This window comes from Palaemon carinicauda, chromosome 13 (assembly GCF_036898095.1).
Source record: "Palaemon carinicauda isolate YSFRI2023 chromosome 13, ASM3689809v2, whole genome shotgun sequence".
Classification (NCBI taxonomy): domain Eukaryota; kingdom Metazoa; phylum Arthropoda; class Malacostraca; order Decapoda; family Palaemonidae; genus Palaemon; species Palaemon carinicauda.
This window is the reverse complement of record NC_090737.1, coordinates 18,318,373-18,332,152: the sequence shown is the minus strand read 5'-3', so window position 1 is coordinate 18,332,152 and position 13,780 is coordinate 18,318,373. Positions and strand designations below refer to the sequence as shown.

At 39.8% G+C, this 13,780-nt stretch overlaps 1 protein-coding gene across 4 annotated transcripts in view; it reads left to right on the top strand.

The window, feature by feature from the left end:
* Positions 1 to 13,440, top strand: part of TBC1d7 (TBC1 domain family member 7) — an 81,972-nt gene extending 68,532 nt beyond the window's left edge. For all 4 annotated transcript variants that reach the window (XM_068385417.1, XM_068385416.1, XM_068385415.1 and 1 more), the window contains one exon: positions 8,760 to 13,440. In XM_068385417.1, the coding sequence (XP_068241518.1) occupies positions 9,075 to 10,055 (981 nt within the window). In that variant the 5' untranslated portion in view covers positions 8,760 to 9,074 and the 3' untranslated portion in view covers positions 10,056 to 13,440. The remainder of the gene's footprint in view (positions 1 to 8,759) is intronic.
* The last annotated feature ends 340 nt before the right edge of the window (positions 13,441 to 13,780 follow it).

Genomic DNA, 13,780 nt, shown 5'->3' with positions numbered 1-13,780 from the left:
GACACCCAGCAACACACAGGTATGCAGCAGACTGCAATCTCAACAAGTGACCTCCAAGACCTCCACTCTCCAAGGCAGATCGTTTACGATCTCCTACCCGCTCTACCAAGACAGAATGTGATAGTACTGTATGCCAGTGCACATACAAGCAGGTAAGCGGTATTGCTCCTCGGCTGATGCCTCAAACACGGACTACTCATAGGCAGTCTCAAGTTCGTGATCCTCCTAGCGAGCCTCCCTCCGCTATCCTGGCCTTCAAAAAGGACATGCCCTGGTTTGATGCCTTAGTGAAAACTGTCAGTCTGGTAGCTATTTGCTCAGCTCAGCCTCCTGCAGGTAAACGCCAAGTAGCAGTGGTGCCAACCAACACCCCTTGGATCCCGCTAGAGACATCTGGTTCCTAGAAGGTCTCATCTCCACCCTCTGACCTGAGGCTTAGGAGCTCAGTTCAAGTCCTGATGGTGGTTTCACCAATAAGATCAAAGGTACGTAACCCTCCGAGAGGTTCAGAGACGTGGCAGCAGGATTTCTTCAGGCTGGAGATGAATCCAGTGATGCCGTTGAAGAAGAGAAGACAGAGACAGCTTATCTCTCCTCCAGGCAATACCCTTCACCCCCATACAAAGTGGGGTTCGAGAGAGTTATTGTCTGGCTCCTATCAAGATCGCCTCAACCAGTCATCCCGCCTCATTGACAGTGGCAGAGCAGCCTCATTCGACCCTACACCCAAGGAGATGTCTGACTCTTTCAGGCACAGGGAGAATGCAAGACCTTCCTTACTAGCAGAGTTTCTTCCCGCTTCTAGGGAGAGTAAAGATTCCAAGACGTTGCTGAAGAACCACTCCTCATGCATGGCTACTCAGGCTCAGGAGAAAGTGACGAGCTCTACGGCTTCAACTACGACAACATTGAAAGAGATCCCCACGACATAAAGGGTCTCCTCTGGCCATCATAGCAATGATTACGACCCACCCCGAGCTGTTATGGGTAAGAGTTCATGGGTGGAGGACGATCATTACGACGACAAACAGGATAACGCTCTTCCCAGATTGGCCAGTCCAAGATTTTCAGAGGCGGAGAGGAAAGAAACCAGCTGCGCATTCTGACAGGTTTTGGCCTGCATGAGAACCATCAATGGCCTTGACGTCTCTTCAAGAGTTGCACCAGAAAGGAAGGATACCGTGCTGGACCATGTGCATGGCAGTCAGAGACCCACCAAGATCAGTGCAGCATTGCCCTGGTCTAGGGGGTTGAAGGGTAACAGGAAGAAGGCCTTCTCCCAGATCGCCAGAGGTTCAAATTCTCTTCGACCCAGCGACTAATTGAAGCTCTTACCTCCCCATTCATCCAACAGAGGAGGTATTATGAAGTGATGTAGGAGAAACTTTCAACCTTGCCTTTGGACGTGGCTATAGAATCACTGATGAAAGGTGTCTCTTGTTAGAAGCTTGCAGGGCTTCAATCACCTTCTCAGACAACGATGGCATAAACATGGAGAAGGTCGCGAAGTTTGCCATGCAGATTACTTTGTGGCTAGGTTCTGTGGGCCACCACATTAAGATAGAGTATTGGTCATAGGAGCAGACCAGGAAATTCATGTCAACCCTTCTATTATTGGTTACCATGACCGTCAATTTCCTTGCCCACCAAGTGATCAACTTGTGGGCACATATGATCCTGAGGCGACAGGATGTGATAATGGAAAGGTTCCACAGGCAAGTTCCTGGGACAGAAGTGACGAGACTACAGAACTCGACTATGGAGGGACCATCGCTGTTCAATGCAGAAGACGTCAAAAGGGCAGCAGACCGCTGGAGGAAGACAAATCAGTACTCATGACCTCAAGTTCATACGGAACAGCTTTGCCATCTTGGAAATCTCCACCATCCAAACCACAGAGGAACAGCAACAGTTCAGGTGCTACCAAGTCATCTTCAAAGAAGCCCTTTCCTGTCTGAGAATAGCCAAAGGGAAGTAGAAATGCCAAAGGAGGAAGAGGTAGTGGTTGAGGCCGTTCCTTCTAGGGGGGATGCTTGCAACGACGGTGGCAGAGGTGCGGCACAACGGGGCCGAGCCATGGACCATTTCTGTGATTTGGTCGGGGTATCTTGTCCCATTCACGTAATCTCGTCCCATTCACGTAATCTCTTCCTCAATTGACCCAACGTCCAGTTCCATCGAGCTCCTACACGAAGGGATCCGTGAAGGAGTTGGTCTTACGGGCCGGGAAGGGCGCTCTCCAGGTTTTTAAAGTCTACTCTTTCGTGCAAAGAAGGTGTTGGCAGGCTGGAGACCTGTCATCAACCTTTCTTTCCCAAACAAGTTTGTGCAGCAGACCCTGTTCAGAATGGAGATGGCAGATACAGTCAGACAGGCAGTAAGATCACAGGACTTCATGTGTAAGCTGGACCTAAAGGATACATACTTCCAGATCTCAGTCTATCCATCATCAAGGAAGTATTTAAGGATCATCTTCGACAACCGGCGATACCAGTTTAAGGTGCTGTGCTTCGGCCTGTAGACAGCACCTCAGGTTTTCACAAGGTTTTTTTTTTTTCCCTAGTGTCAACCTGATCCCACAGGATTGGCAATTGTGTGTTGAGATACTTGGAAGAATGGCTGATCCTAGCAGACTTGGTGGTGACCCAACTTCAGTACCGAGACAGACTTCTCTAGTTTTATCGGAATCTGGGGATTGTGATAAATCATAAGAAGCCCTCCCTGCTTCTATCAGAGAGACTGGTATACCTGGGTATGATCATAGACATCAGCCTGCTGAAAGCCTTCACATCTGATGACAGGATCCAGAGGCTGAAGAAGGTAGTCAGTCTCTTTCTACAACGAGACGCTCTCCCGGTACACCAGTGGGCTCCTATCATCCCTGGAACGTCTGGTACGCAATGGCTGGCTGTGGATATGATCCCTACAGTGGCGGCTGAAGTCCAGTTTGGTTCAACACGAGGACTCACTGGATTCTTTGGCCCCCATGTGATCCAAGCAGAAGGTGGACCTGATATAGTGAATTACAGACAAAAACCTCTGCAGAGGAGTTGACCTTCCCACCCTCATCCGAAATTGATGCTCTTTTCAGATGCATCAAAAGAAGGTTGGGGGGTCACGTCTGTTGTATCACTTGGCCTCCGCCCTCTGCTCTGAGTCTGAAAGATCTCAGCGCATAAACCTTCTAGAAATAAGGGCAGCCTTTTTAGCCCTGCAACAGTTTCATCAGTTCCCAGCAGGTCACTCTGTGGTGTTGATTAGTGACAACACCATGGTAGGGGCTTATGTAAACAAGCACCTTTGCCATCTAGCAGTGAAGATGCTAAGATGGGCAGAAGATGACTCGGTGTCCCTATTAGCTCTCTTCATTCCGGGCAAAAGGATGTGCTCGCGAACAACCTGAAAAGAGCAACCCAGATGGTAGACTCCAAGTGGTCTTTGAATTATCTAGTAACCAAAAAAGTCCCGACTTTGTGGGGTTTTCCGATGGTGGATTTGTTTGCAATGGTACTGAACAAGCTCCCGCTGTACTGTTCCCCAGTACCGGATCCCCAGGCTCTCTTGGAAAATGCATTCCAACAACTGTGGGACAATGTCGACGTCTACGCCGTTTCCCCCATTTTGCCTGATGAGAAGGGGGCTCAATAAGGCAAGATCATCCACCAACATGCTGTGATCCTCATAGCTCCACTATGGCATCATATGGAATGGTTCCTGGACCTCCTTCAGCTGCTAACAGATGTTGTGAGAGAACTCCCTCCACGTCACCATCTACTCAAACAACCACACGTGAACATTTGCCACAAAGCCGCAGAGTCCCTTCATTTTCACGCCTGGAGGTTATTTAGTATTTCACACAGAGAGGTTTTTTGCAATAGATTGCGAAAAGATGTCCGAATACCTTCGGAAATCTTCAGCCGCTATATACCAGGCTAAGTGGACAGTCTTCTGTGGTTGGTGTCGTGGGAGGGGTATCTCTCTTCTTGATGCCGCTGTTCCAGCAGTACTGGAGTTCCTTGAGTACCTTTGGAAGGAAAAACTAATTTTCGGCAGTGAAAGGCTATCGTTCAGCCTTGAGACTTGCCCTTAGGTTGAAGGGAGTTAATATTTTCTCATCATTGGAATTGTCTCTCCTTATACGATGTCTTGAGCTTACCTGTCCTCAGTCGAAAGTTAGACCACCTCCATGGAATGTGGTTTGTGTCCATTACACCAGGCATCAGATCTTCACCTGATCCTGTAGATGGTTTTCCTTCTCGCTTTGGCCTCGGCCAAGAGAGTAAGTGAATTTCATAATCTTTCCTACGACATCTCCCATTCAAGGGGATGGGGAGAGGTAATGTTGAGCTTCATCCCTGAGTTTATTGCCAAGACTCAAAATCCAGGAGTAGCGGATTCTAGATTCGGGCCCTTTTGGATTGAGTGTCTTCATAATGTAACTGATGACCCATATCAACTGCTACTCTGTCCAGTGAGGTGTTACTTCAAAAAAACTGGTGGGGCTCACCCCGAGTGAGAGCACTCTTTGTCACCATGGGGATGGTCAAGAGAAGGAACACCAAGAACACTGTCTCAGCGTGGATTCGTAATGTCATAGACCGGGCCCTGAATCTTAATCCTTCTGCGCAGACAAGGAGACCTAGAGCTCACGACTCTAGGGGCATTCAAGAAGAACTACTTTGTGGTGCAGGTCCTTCAAGCAGGTGTGTAGAAGTATCAAATGACTTTCATTGCTCACTACCTGCAAGACATGACTCACAGGAACATGGAAACATTCTCCATTGGTCCTGTGGTGGCTGCACAAGTGGTTTAAATGCCTCAACCTCCTTGGTGGACAAGTAGCAGACGGTGGAGGGCAGAGGTTACCCAGGATTAAGTTTGGGGTGAATGATAAGAATGACTGGCTCTTTCTATCTTTAATCTTCCCCTTTCTTGGGGAACAGCACCTATGGTACTCTGCAACCTGGCCTCCAATGTTTGCAGGTAATAACCATTTGCTCTGTGTAACCTGGTGCAGTATAGAAATATAGAAGTATATACTTGTTGCATTCCCATTCCCTTTTCAAACTGAAACAGTTGGAAGTGGGTGGGTCATTTCTTAGCATTATTATTGATTTTTTAAGTAATAGATCTCAAAGAGTTGTTGTTGATGGGCACCATAGTGATTATAGGAATGTGATATCTGGTGTTCCACAGGGTAGTGTTCTTGGCCCATTACTTTTCATACTATATACAGTGAACCCTCGCTACTTCGCGGTTCGACCATCGCGGATTCACCACTTCGCGGATTTTTTTCATAACCCATGTATATACATATATCGCGGATTTTCCGGAAATATAAAAAATACAGCGATGTGACCGATGGTGCGAGATTGGAGAAAGTAAGGAAAATTGAATCATGATTGATTTTCAATATAAATGAAACTTTGAGGAGCAACAAAGTTATCATTTGTTAGAGAGATAGAGAGAGGTAAGGAATGAGAGGTAGTGAAAAGTAGCCCACAGAGAGAGAGAGAGGTAGAGGTAGAGAGAGAGAGGTAGAGAGAGAGAGGTAGAGAGAGAGAGGTAGAGGTAGAGAGAGGTAGAGAGAGAGAGAGAGAGAGATAGGTAGAGAGAGAGAGAGAGGTAGAGAGAGAGAGAGATAGAGGGGGGTTTAAATGTAATAAACAAAAAAATTTGATAGGTTATAACACATTGGTGCTTATGTAATATCAACTGTATACTGTAGACGGTTTGAATAAGTTAAGAAATGGTATAAACGATACTTTGTTAGTGTATTCGTACACACTCGAGCGGCAGCTAGATGACAGCTGATCTAATCACAGCCAAAAGTAAAACAAAAAGAAGTCAACAATACTCGATTTTTAAAACACACCTGAAATTTAAAAAAAAAAGAACACGCTTTCTTAATGTGCAATTAACTATTTAAAGAGTGGCAATTTTCTAGAATAAAATGATATTTCCCCAAAAATAGTGGTTTGCTGATGAAATCGGATGTCGTATTTTTAGCTATGATTGAAATGGATGTAGACTCGGCCTAATTTTTTTGTTTCGTATTTAATTGACACTAAGAAAACTAATTTTAGTTTCTTCATCTAAATGTAAGTATTGTATAACACGAAGAGAGAGAGAGAGAGAGAGAGAGAGAGAGAGAGAGAGAGAGAGAGAGAGAGAGAGAGAGAGAGAGAGAATGAATCAGCTGTTGTAATCAAATAGCATGTTTTTGTTTCGTGAGAATTTCATCGCCAAGACTATAACAACAACATACTGTACTGAACTTTACAGTATTTTACAGACTACTGTAATATGATAAAGTAAAATATTTGTAATCTATTTTATATGAAATGGGGCTATTTTTTTTTTTTTAAATTTACATTTACGTATGTAAAACAACTCTCTCTCTCTCTCTCTCTCTCTCTCTCTCTCTCTCTCTCTCTCTCTCGTAGATTGTTTTCCTGCTTTGCTACGTATGTATGATTTTATATAGATACGGTAAATAATATTTGTAATAACATATTTTATAAAAGCTTTTACTGTAATATCATTATTTATCACTTTCATCATGCGCGTTAAATTCCTTAGTTTGTTTACTGAGCGTACTTTATGACGCCGTCGTTTCAGGCGGCGTCATAAAGAAAAACATTTCATTTGGAAGTCCTAAGAAAAATTAAGTAAAACATTAGTAATAACCAAATCAACATACTGTACTGAATAATCAATATAATCGATGCAAAAACTAACCTATACACAAATGTGTAAATGCGTTTGTTTCTTCATAATAATGAGAGATAAACGTAAACAAAACATTGGTTGCCATTTTTTTATCGTGCTTTTTGGCGTGTTTAGGAAACGCATGATATAAAGTCGCCTTTAATATTTGTGCCTGTTTTAGTTTAGGGTACGTTAGTACACGCATTAAGTGTTCTGTACATTAAAGGGTAGTTTGTTAACAGTACTACGTACAAGGGAAGGTTTTAAAAGTCTGAATATACATGTTGAAATAAATAGGTAAATATGGTGTCACTACTTCGCGGATTTTCACCTATCGCGGCCGGGTCTGGAACCTATCTACCGCGATAAAAGAGGGTTCACTGTACACATGACCCGTGGATTAGCCTAGAAAACAAGCTTGTTGCATATGCAGATGATGCTACTCTCTTTGCATCAATTCCATTCCCTGAATGTAGATCTAGGGTTGGTGAATCCCTTAATAGAGATTTAGCTAGAATTAGTGCATGGTGCAAATTATGGGGTATGAAGTTGAATCCTAACAAAACTCAAAGTATGATTGTAAGTAGGTCAAGGACGGTGGCTCCTCAACATCTGGATCTCAGTATTGATAATGTTTCTTTAAATATGTATGACTCTTTCAAAATTTTAGGTGTGATTCTCAACAGTAAATTTACTTTTGAGAAACATATAAGGTCTGTGTCTTCTTCAATTACACAAAAAATAGGCTTATTGAGAAAGTCTTTCAAGATTTTCGGTGATCAATCTATTCTGAAGAAGTGCTTTAATTCTTTCATTCTACCTTGTTTTGAGTATTGTTCTCCTGTCTGGTCTTCAGCTGCTGATTCTCATCTTAATTTGTTGGACAGAAACCTACGGTCTATTAAATTTCTTATTCCTGATCTAGATATTAATCTCGGGCACCGTCTTTCAATTAGTTCATTATGCATGTTGCATAAGATTTTTCATAACTGTGACCATCCTTTACATTCAGATCTCCCTGGACAATTCTATCCTGTTCGTAATACTAGGCAGGCAGTTAATTCTAATAGCCAGGCCTTCTCCATCATGAGGCTCAATACTACGCAGTACTCTAGAAGTTTTATTCCAGCTGTGACCAATCGGGTGGTTGAATCAATAGAACTTCAAAAGTTCAAAGTTGGAACAAGTGCTTTTTTGTTGATCAGGCGGACATGAGTCTTTTTATAGTTTATTTATGACATATTTGTTTTTGATGTTGTTAATAGTTTATATATGACATGTCTGTTTTGACGTTGTTACTTATTTTAGAATGATTTATTGTTAATTTGTTCTCTTCATTTATTTATTTCCTAATTTCCTTTCCTCACTGAGCTATTTTTCCATGTTGGAGCCCCTGGGCTTATAGCATCTTGCTTTTCCAACTAGGGTTGTAGCTTGGATAGTAATAATAATAATAATATGGATAATGTCTATGGTTGGTTCAAAGAATCTTTAGACTTCTGAAAATACTTGCTTAGACGAGTCACATTGGTAGTATGACACACTCACAGCCATTGCTCAAGCCTCTAAAGTGTACTATTGCACAGATTTTAGTGAGGTGTCGGGGTTTCCTTTTTAGGCGTGCATAGCACGGCAGGAAATGCTGTGTCAAAAACCAGCCAGTTCATTTGGACATTCACCCACCTTAGGGGTGAATCTTCCCTAATAAAGAGCTAAAGGGTTTGTATTTAGTGACGGAACAAATGACAAATTTTAAGTCATTTGTATTTTTCTTAACAATAGAAACCTTAAGCTCTTTATACAATTCTAGCCTGCCGTCATCTATACCCTGCAATCAAAAGTAAGGGGACAACGCAGGCGTGTGTGTGTGAGCGGATTAGCTAGTACTGCCCCCTACCCCCAGCTAACTACGGTGTGGTAGTTACACCTCACTACAAGTCTTATGGCTAGTCTTTCAGCTTATTGAAAGTATATTCCCTAATAAATAGCTCAAGGTTTGTATCATTAGGAAAAATATAAATTTCTTTAAAGTTACCATTTTTCCACAGGTTCCATCTGACCTCCTACGTAACGTTAAGAATCTTCGGGCTGAATTGAACCAAGTTTCAAAGGATTTGGTTGATGTCCAAAAGCAACAGCTTGAAGTCATGTCTACTATCCAGGCACAATTGAAGGTTCTCTGCGGTCAGCTTGATGACTTGAGTAAAGTAAAAGGTGAAATTACATTAGAAGAGGAAGGCAGGAATTGTAAATGAATGTTGGGGCATAATTCCACTCCAGATTGGTGCCAAGTATAGTTTGGTGATTTTTCTTCACTAATTACTGCATATCTTGTTTATTAAAACTTATTTAGGTTCTTGAAGATGGGAGATGAAAAAAATTTCAGGAGCCAATTTTATGGGAAGGTCGGATTACTTGAAGTTGAGGAGAAACGAGCTATTGAGGCCTTGTTAAGAGAAACTCCTTTAAATGGAAAAGAATTTTCCAATTTTGCGCGTCGTTCTATTGTTCCTGTTGCATATAAGAACTTAGTATGGAAGTTAATGTTAGGAATTACACCACGATATGCAGAATCCCAAGATTATGTCACCCAACAGCAGGCTTATACCTTTGAAGAACTTTGGTGTGCACTCAAAGCCCTTAGGCTTACTAACATTAGTTTAGGGATTGATGGCATGAATGGTCATGAGACATACATTGTGGCAGATTCCAGGAAGGTCAATACAGGCACCAAGACTCATCCTGAAACCCCATACCCTGAACATCATGTTCTAATGTGGTTGATGAGTGAGGCTAAACTGCTTTACAATCCAAGACAGCAACTCATGTCCAAGGAAAATCAGCACTTTATTTCAATTGCCAGGAAAGTATCTAGCTTCTTTGATAATCCAGTAGAAATATATCATGTATGTTCTGCACTTTGGGCTTTAATTTTGAAAAATCAAGCTTCGATTGTAGATGCTGTTCAAGAGGCCATTGGTGTACTGCGAAAAGAACATGATGTATATCATCTTCATCTGTTAAAGGCTGGATTATTTTCAAGTTCTTTGTTGTTTGATCACTGTTTTTGTCTTTTTTGTGATATTTTTCCCGAGTCAGCAATAGAAAAAATATTGGATAAAGTCATTGCTAAAGCTTTTAGAATTTTGTCTTTTGTTACCGTAGCTTTACTGGTGCACCTTAGACGTTCTATTGCCTCTGTATATAGTGTTGAAGGTATAAGAAGTTTAATGTGTCAGATTCGTAAAGAAGAGGCTGATGTTATTGTAACAGCAGCGCTTGAACTGTGGGCTATAACTCAGTCTGGCTTTCCAAGAACTCAACGTCTCACTTCAGTTACGTAGCAACAGTTAAAATTCAAATGATCTTTACTTGAGCGAAAGTACTGATATTTTTTTCTAGTCTTGCTTTTTTCATAAATCTGTTGGTGTTCCTAAATGAGGATACTTGGAGAGAAGTTCTAATCTAGCATTGTTTTATTCTTATATAGAGTTTGCATCAGCATAACTTTGTTCATTTACATCTAAGGTAAGTAAGGTATTGTAGTTTGATTACCTAAGATCTGAAATTTGCCATTGTTTACATCAAGTGTGGCAAAAGTTTGATCCATCCCATAAATTGCTGAATGTTTTCTTCCATAGGGTGATTACAGGCAATCTGAGGTTCATTTCACCTTTGGATGGAAGCTAGTGACATTTCTCTTACAAGAAGCTCAAGCTTAATAAGATTCTTTTGAGAACTATGATGTGTGCACTAAAGAATTGTCAGGTGATATCTGTAAATGGTGTACTTGAATTTATCTCATAAAGTTGTCAGAGTTCAGTACAGGCACTAGACCTAGATATCACAAGTAAAGGTTATTGATCAGAGAAGCACAAACTCCATATTTTAAGGATCACACCAGAAAGATTCCTTTTGAAAGAGTCGTTTGCATATCAGTTTAACTGTCACATCAGAAAACAGTACTTTCCCAAATTAGGGGGTGTAATTTTATTGGACAGTGAAGGTATTACAGAGTTATTAAAAATATATTTGTATGAATATCATTTAGTAAAATGTTCTTGTTTAATATTTCTTTCCTTTTACAATTTATTTTTTTAGTGCTCATTACAAATTGGTCCCAATATATTGACATATAAAACTTATTAAGCTCGTTTCCAAAGTAAAAATATGCGAGATACTAACATATATCCCACAATTAATACTTTTAGATATAACATTCTACAAAAAGTATTTGTACGAAACTGCCTTCCAGAATGTTAAGTCTAGTCTTAATTTTAAACGCCAATCTTCAGTTTCTTTCAAAGTTCTATATATATTTTTTGTATATCGGTAAGTACTTGTAAATCAGAGATGTTTTCATTTTAATCTAAATTTTTTCAGTAACACTTGTTCAATCAATATGTAAATGGAAAGAACATTATCCAACTTGTAATCACTTTATTTTATGTGTGCTTAATTTCTGTAATTTGAGACCATTAGTTGTGCTTCTTTGTTCATAAGTAGCAGTTGTCATGGTTAAACTGCCTACCTGCTTCTTTTTATGTTGGTTTCAAGTAATTTCTTTACTATACGGTATATCATCCAAGTCCCGTGCGATCTGTACACCATCAAGGTAACTCCATGCCATGCAAAGCATTGTAAGGCTGTTATCCTTGATTTGGCTCTCTCGCGCTGGTATGCTGTCAATTCATGTACAGCTCTCTAAGTATCTATGTTAGACTACATGTAATCTACGAATTTATGCATTAGTGGGTTGTGGCTCCTGTCCTACAAATGGCCTTGATGTTATATTAGATATATAAGATCAGACTGTCCTCTCTTATTACCATATACCAAAGTGCTGGCTCTTTGTCAGTCCAGGATCAAATATAGAAGTTAGAATTAGGTTGATTGAGATTGGGTGCTGGTTGGATGTTGTCTATTTTGAAGTTTCTCTTCCAAGTTTTGATTTTGAGCAGTTGTAGATTTCAGTTTTGTTATTAACTCTCATTTTATTTCTAGTTACTATTAAATGATAGTAAATGTGAATATTATGTCAGTAATCAGATTTGGAATATTTCAAGTCTAGATGTTTTTAGTATTTCATTGGTGCTGATAAATTTCCATTGTATAATTATGGATATTCAACCTTCATTATATTTGGATGATGAATGTAATTACTGCATTGTTGAAAGTAAAATGGCCAATTTCCATAAAACTTTTGTAGGACTTTAGATATTCTTAGTTCTGTAGCTACTGTATTGTATAATTATAATTGTTATTACTGCATAAAGCTCAAACTGTCATAAGTAATGTTCTGCATGTTATCCAATAATTTTTGTTCTGAAGTAACTGTATCATGATCATTCAGATGTGTGTACAGTTAATATAATTTAAGAGGGTACAGTACACTAAAAGTTCTATTATTGACGAAAGGGAACACTTTTTGTCATAAATAGAAAAATTATAAAGATACTAAGAAGACTTGGAGTAGATATAAATAATCTTAGATACTTTATAGTTCAGTAATTTGGTTTGTAGCCATCTCTTAGGTCAGTGCTAATTTTGTGCAGAATTTTATTTGATAAGTTTGTCGCTTGTCATTTTTGTGAACTGTAACATTCCCAGTATGATGATCATACTTTAGATTTATTGTGAAACTTTAAAACCCTTCATGTTTCATGAAACCATGACTTTAGATCTCGTATTAGACAGAAATTTGTGGCAAGAAATAAAAAAAAAAAATCTTACAGAATGGTTTTTTGGTCATCAAAAGTTGGGGTACCAACTGAAAATAAGTGGAGCTAGATTTACTTTAGATGTTACAATAGATTCTTTACAGGGATCCTCTGGCCTACAATCTGATCGCTACTTTTCATCCAGTCTCTTCAACTTTACCTTGCTTCAAATTAGCTTTGTTTTCTAAATACTGTAGATACTCTGTGCTTTGGGTCCGCACTGTGAGAATATTGTAATGGTACTCCCTGACCCCATTAAACTATGTAAAAAGAAAAGAAAAAAAAAAACCACCACCCTAAATTGTTCGTTTTTTCTCTTCACTAAAGAACAATTCATGTCCAAGACCTTCGAGAGTCACGATATGGCTTATTTTATTAAAACTACATATCAAAATCACTAGTATGCTATAGTCTGCATTTCCCACTTGTGCAGATCATGGAATTGGTTTCTCCATTATTCTGTCATTTGTCTATTTTTTTTTTGCATGAATCCCACTTGATGTGTCTTCATCTATGCCATTTTTCAAGATTTCTTGGTCATTGCATCTCCTGTGGTAGTGTATGCATTACTCGAGTGTTTGTATCTCCCATTCAGCCCTTAGCTATGCCCCACTTTTAGTTTTCTTTTACCCCTTCCTGTCTTCCATCTTGCCTTAATAATCCACGTATCTTTTACATCACAGTACCACTACAGTTTTCCCCTCATAGCACAGTACCAAATGGTAACCCCCGGACCCCAGCATTTGGCGCTGCCAAAATGTGACATATTAAAAGATATTAGATGTGTTGAGCATTTCTTGAAGGTCTTTTCTTCCCACCATCATGAATTGAAATTATGAATGTGTGCTCTCTGCCAATTTTTACTAGTTGTTCTTCATTTCCTTCTCATCAGGCTACCTGAAATAGTTTGTTTTTAATGGTTAAATTTAATTGTATGTAATAGATAATAAATTACAGTTCCTAAAGTGTTGTAATTAAAAAAATAAAATAGTTCGAATAACAAAATTTCCTTATTTGTTTAATTTCCAGGTCTTTAGGCTACATGTTTGTTGATTACTTTCTGACATTTACTTCAAATATTCTCTTTTACTAATAGTGTTTGTCTATTGTGTTAAGCAGATAATCTGTAAAGAACTCTACTTTTGAAAAAAGCCATTAATTAGTACTGATGTGGAGAAATACAAATTTTGGTTTGATGATAGCGAGACTGGGTATACAGTGGAACCTCTACACACGAACGTATCTACATCCGAAGTAAAATTCGAGCAATTTTTCGATTCTACACCCGAATTTTATTTCGACACACGAAGTAAGCAATTTTCGTCGTACCGGTTGTATCCGAATTTTTC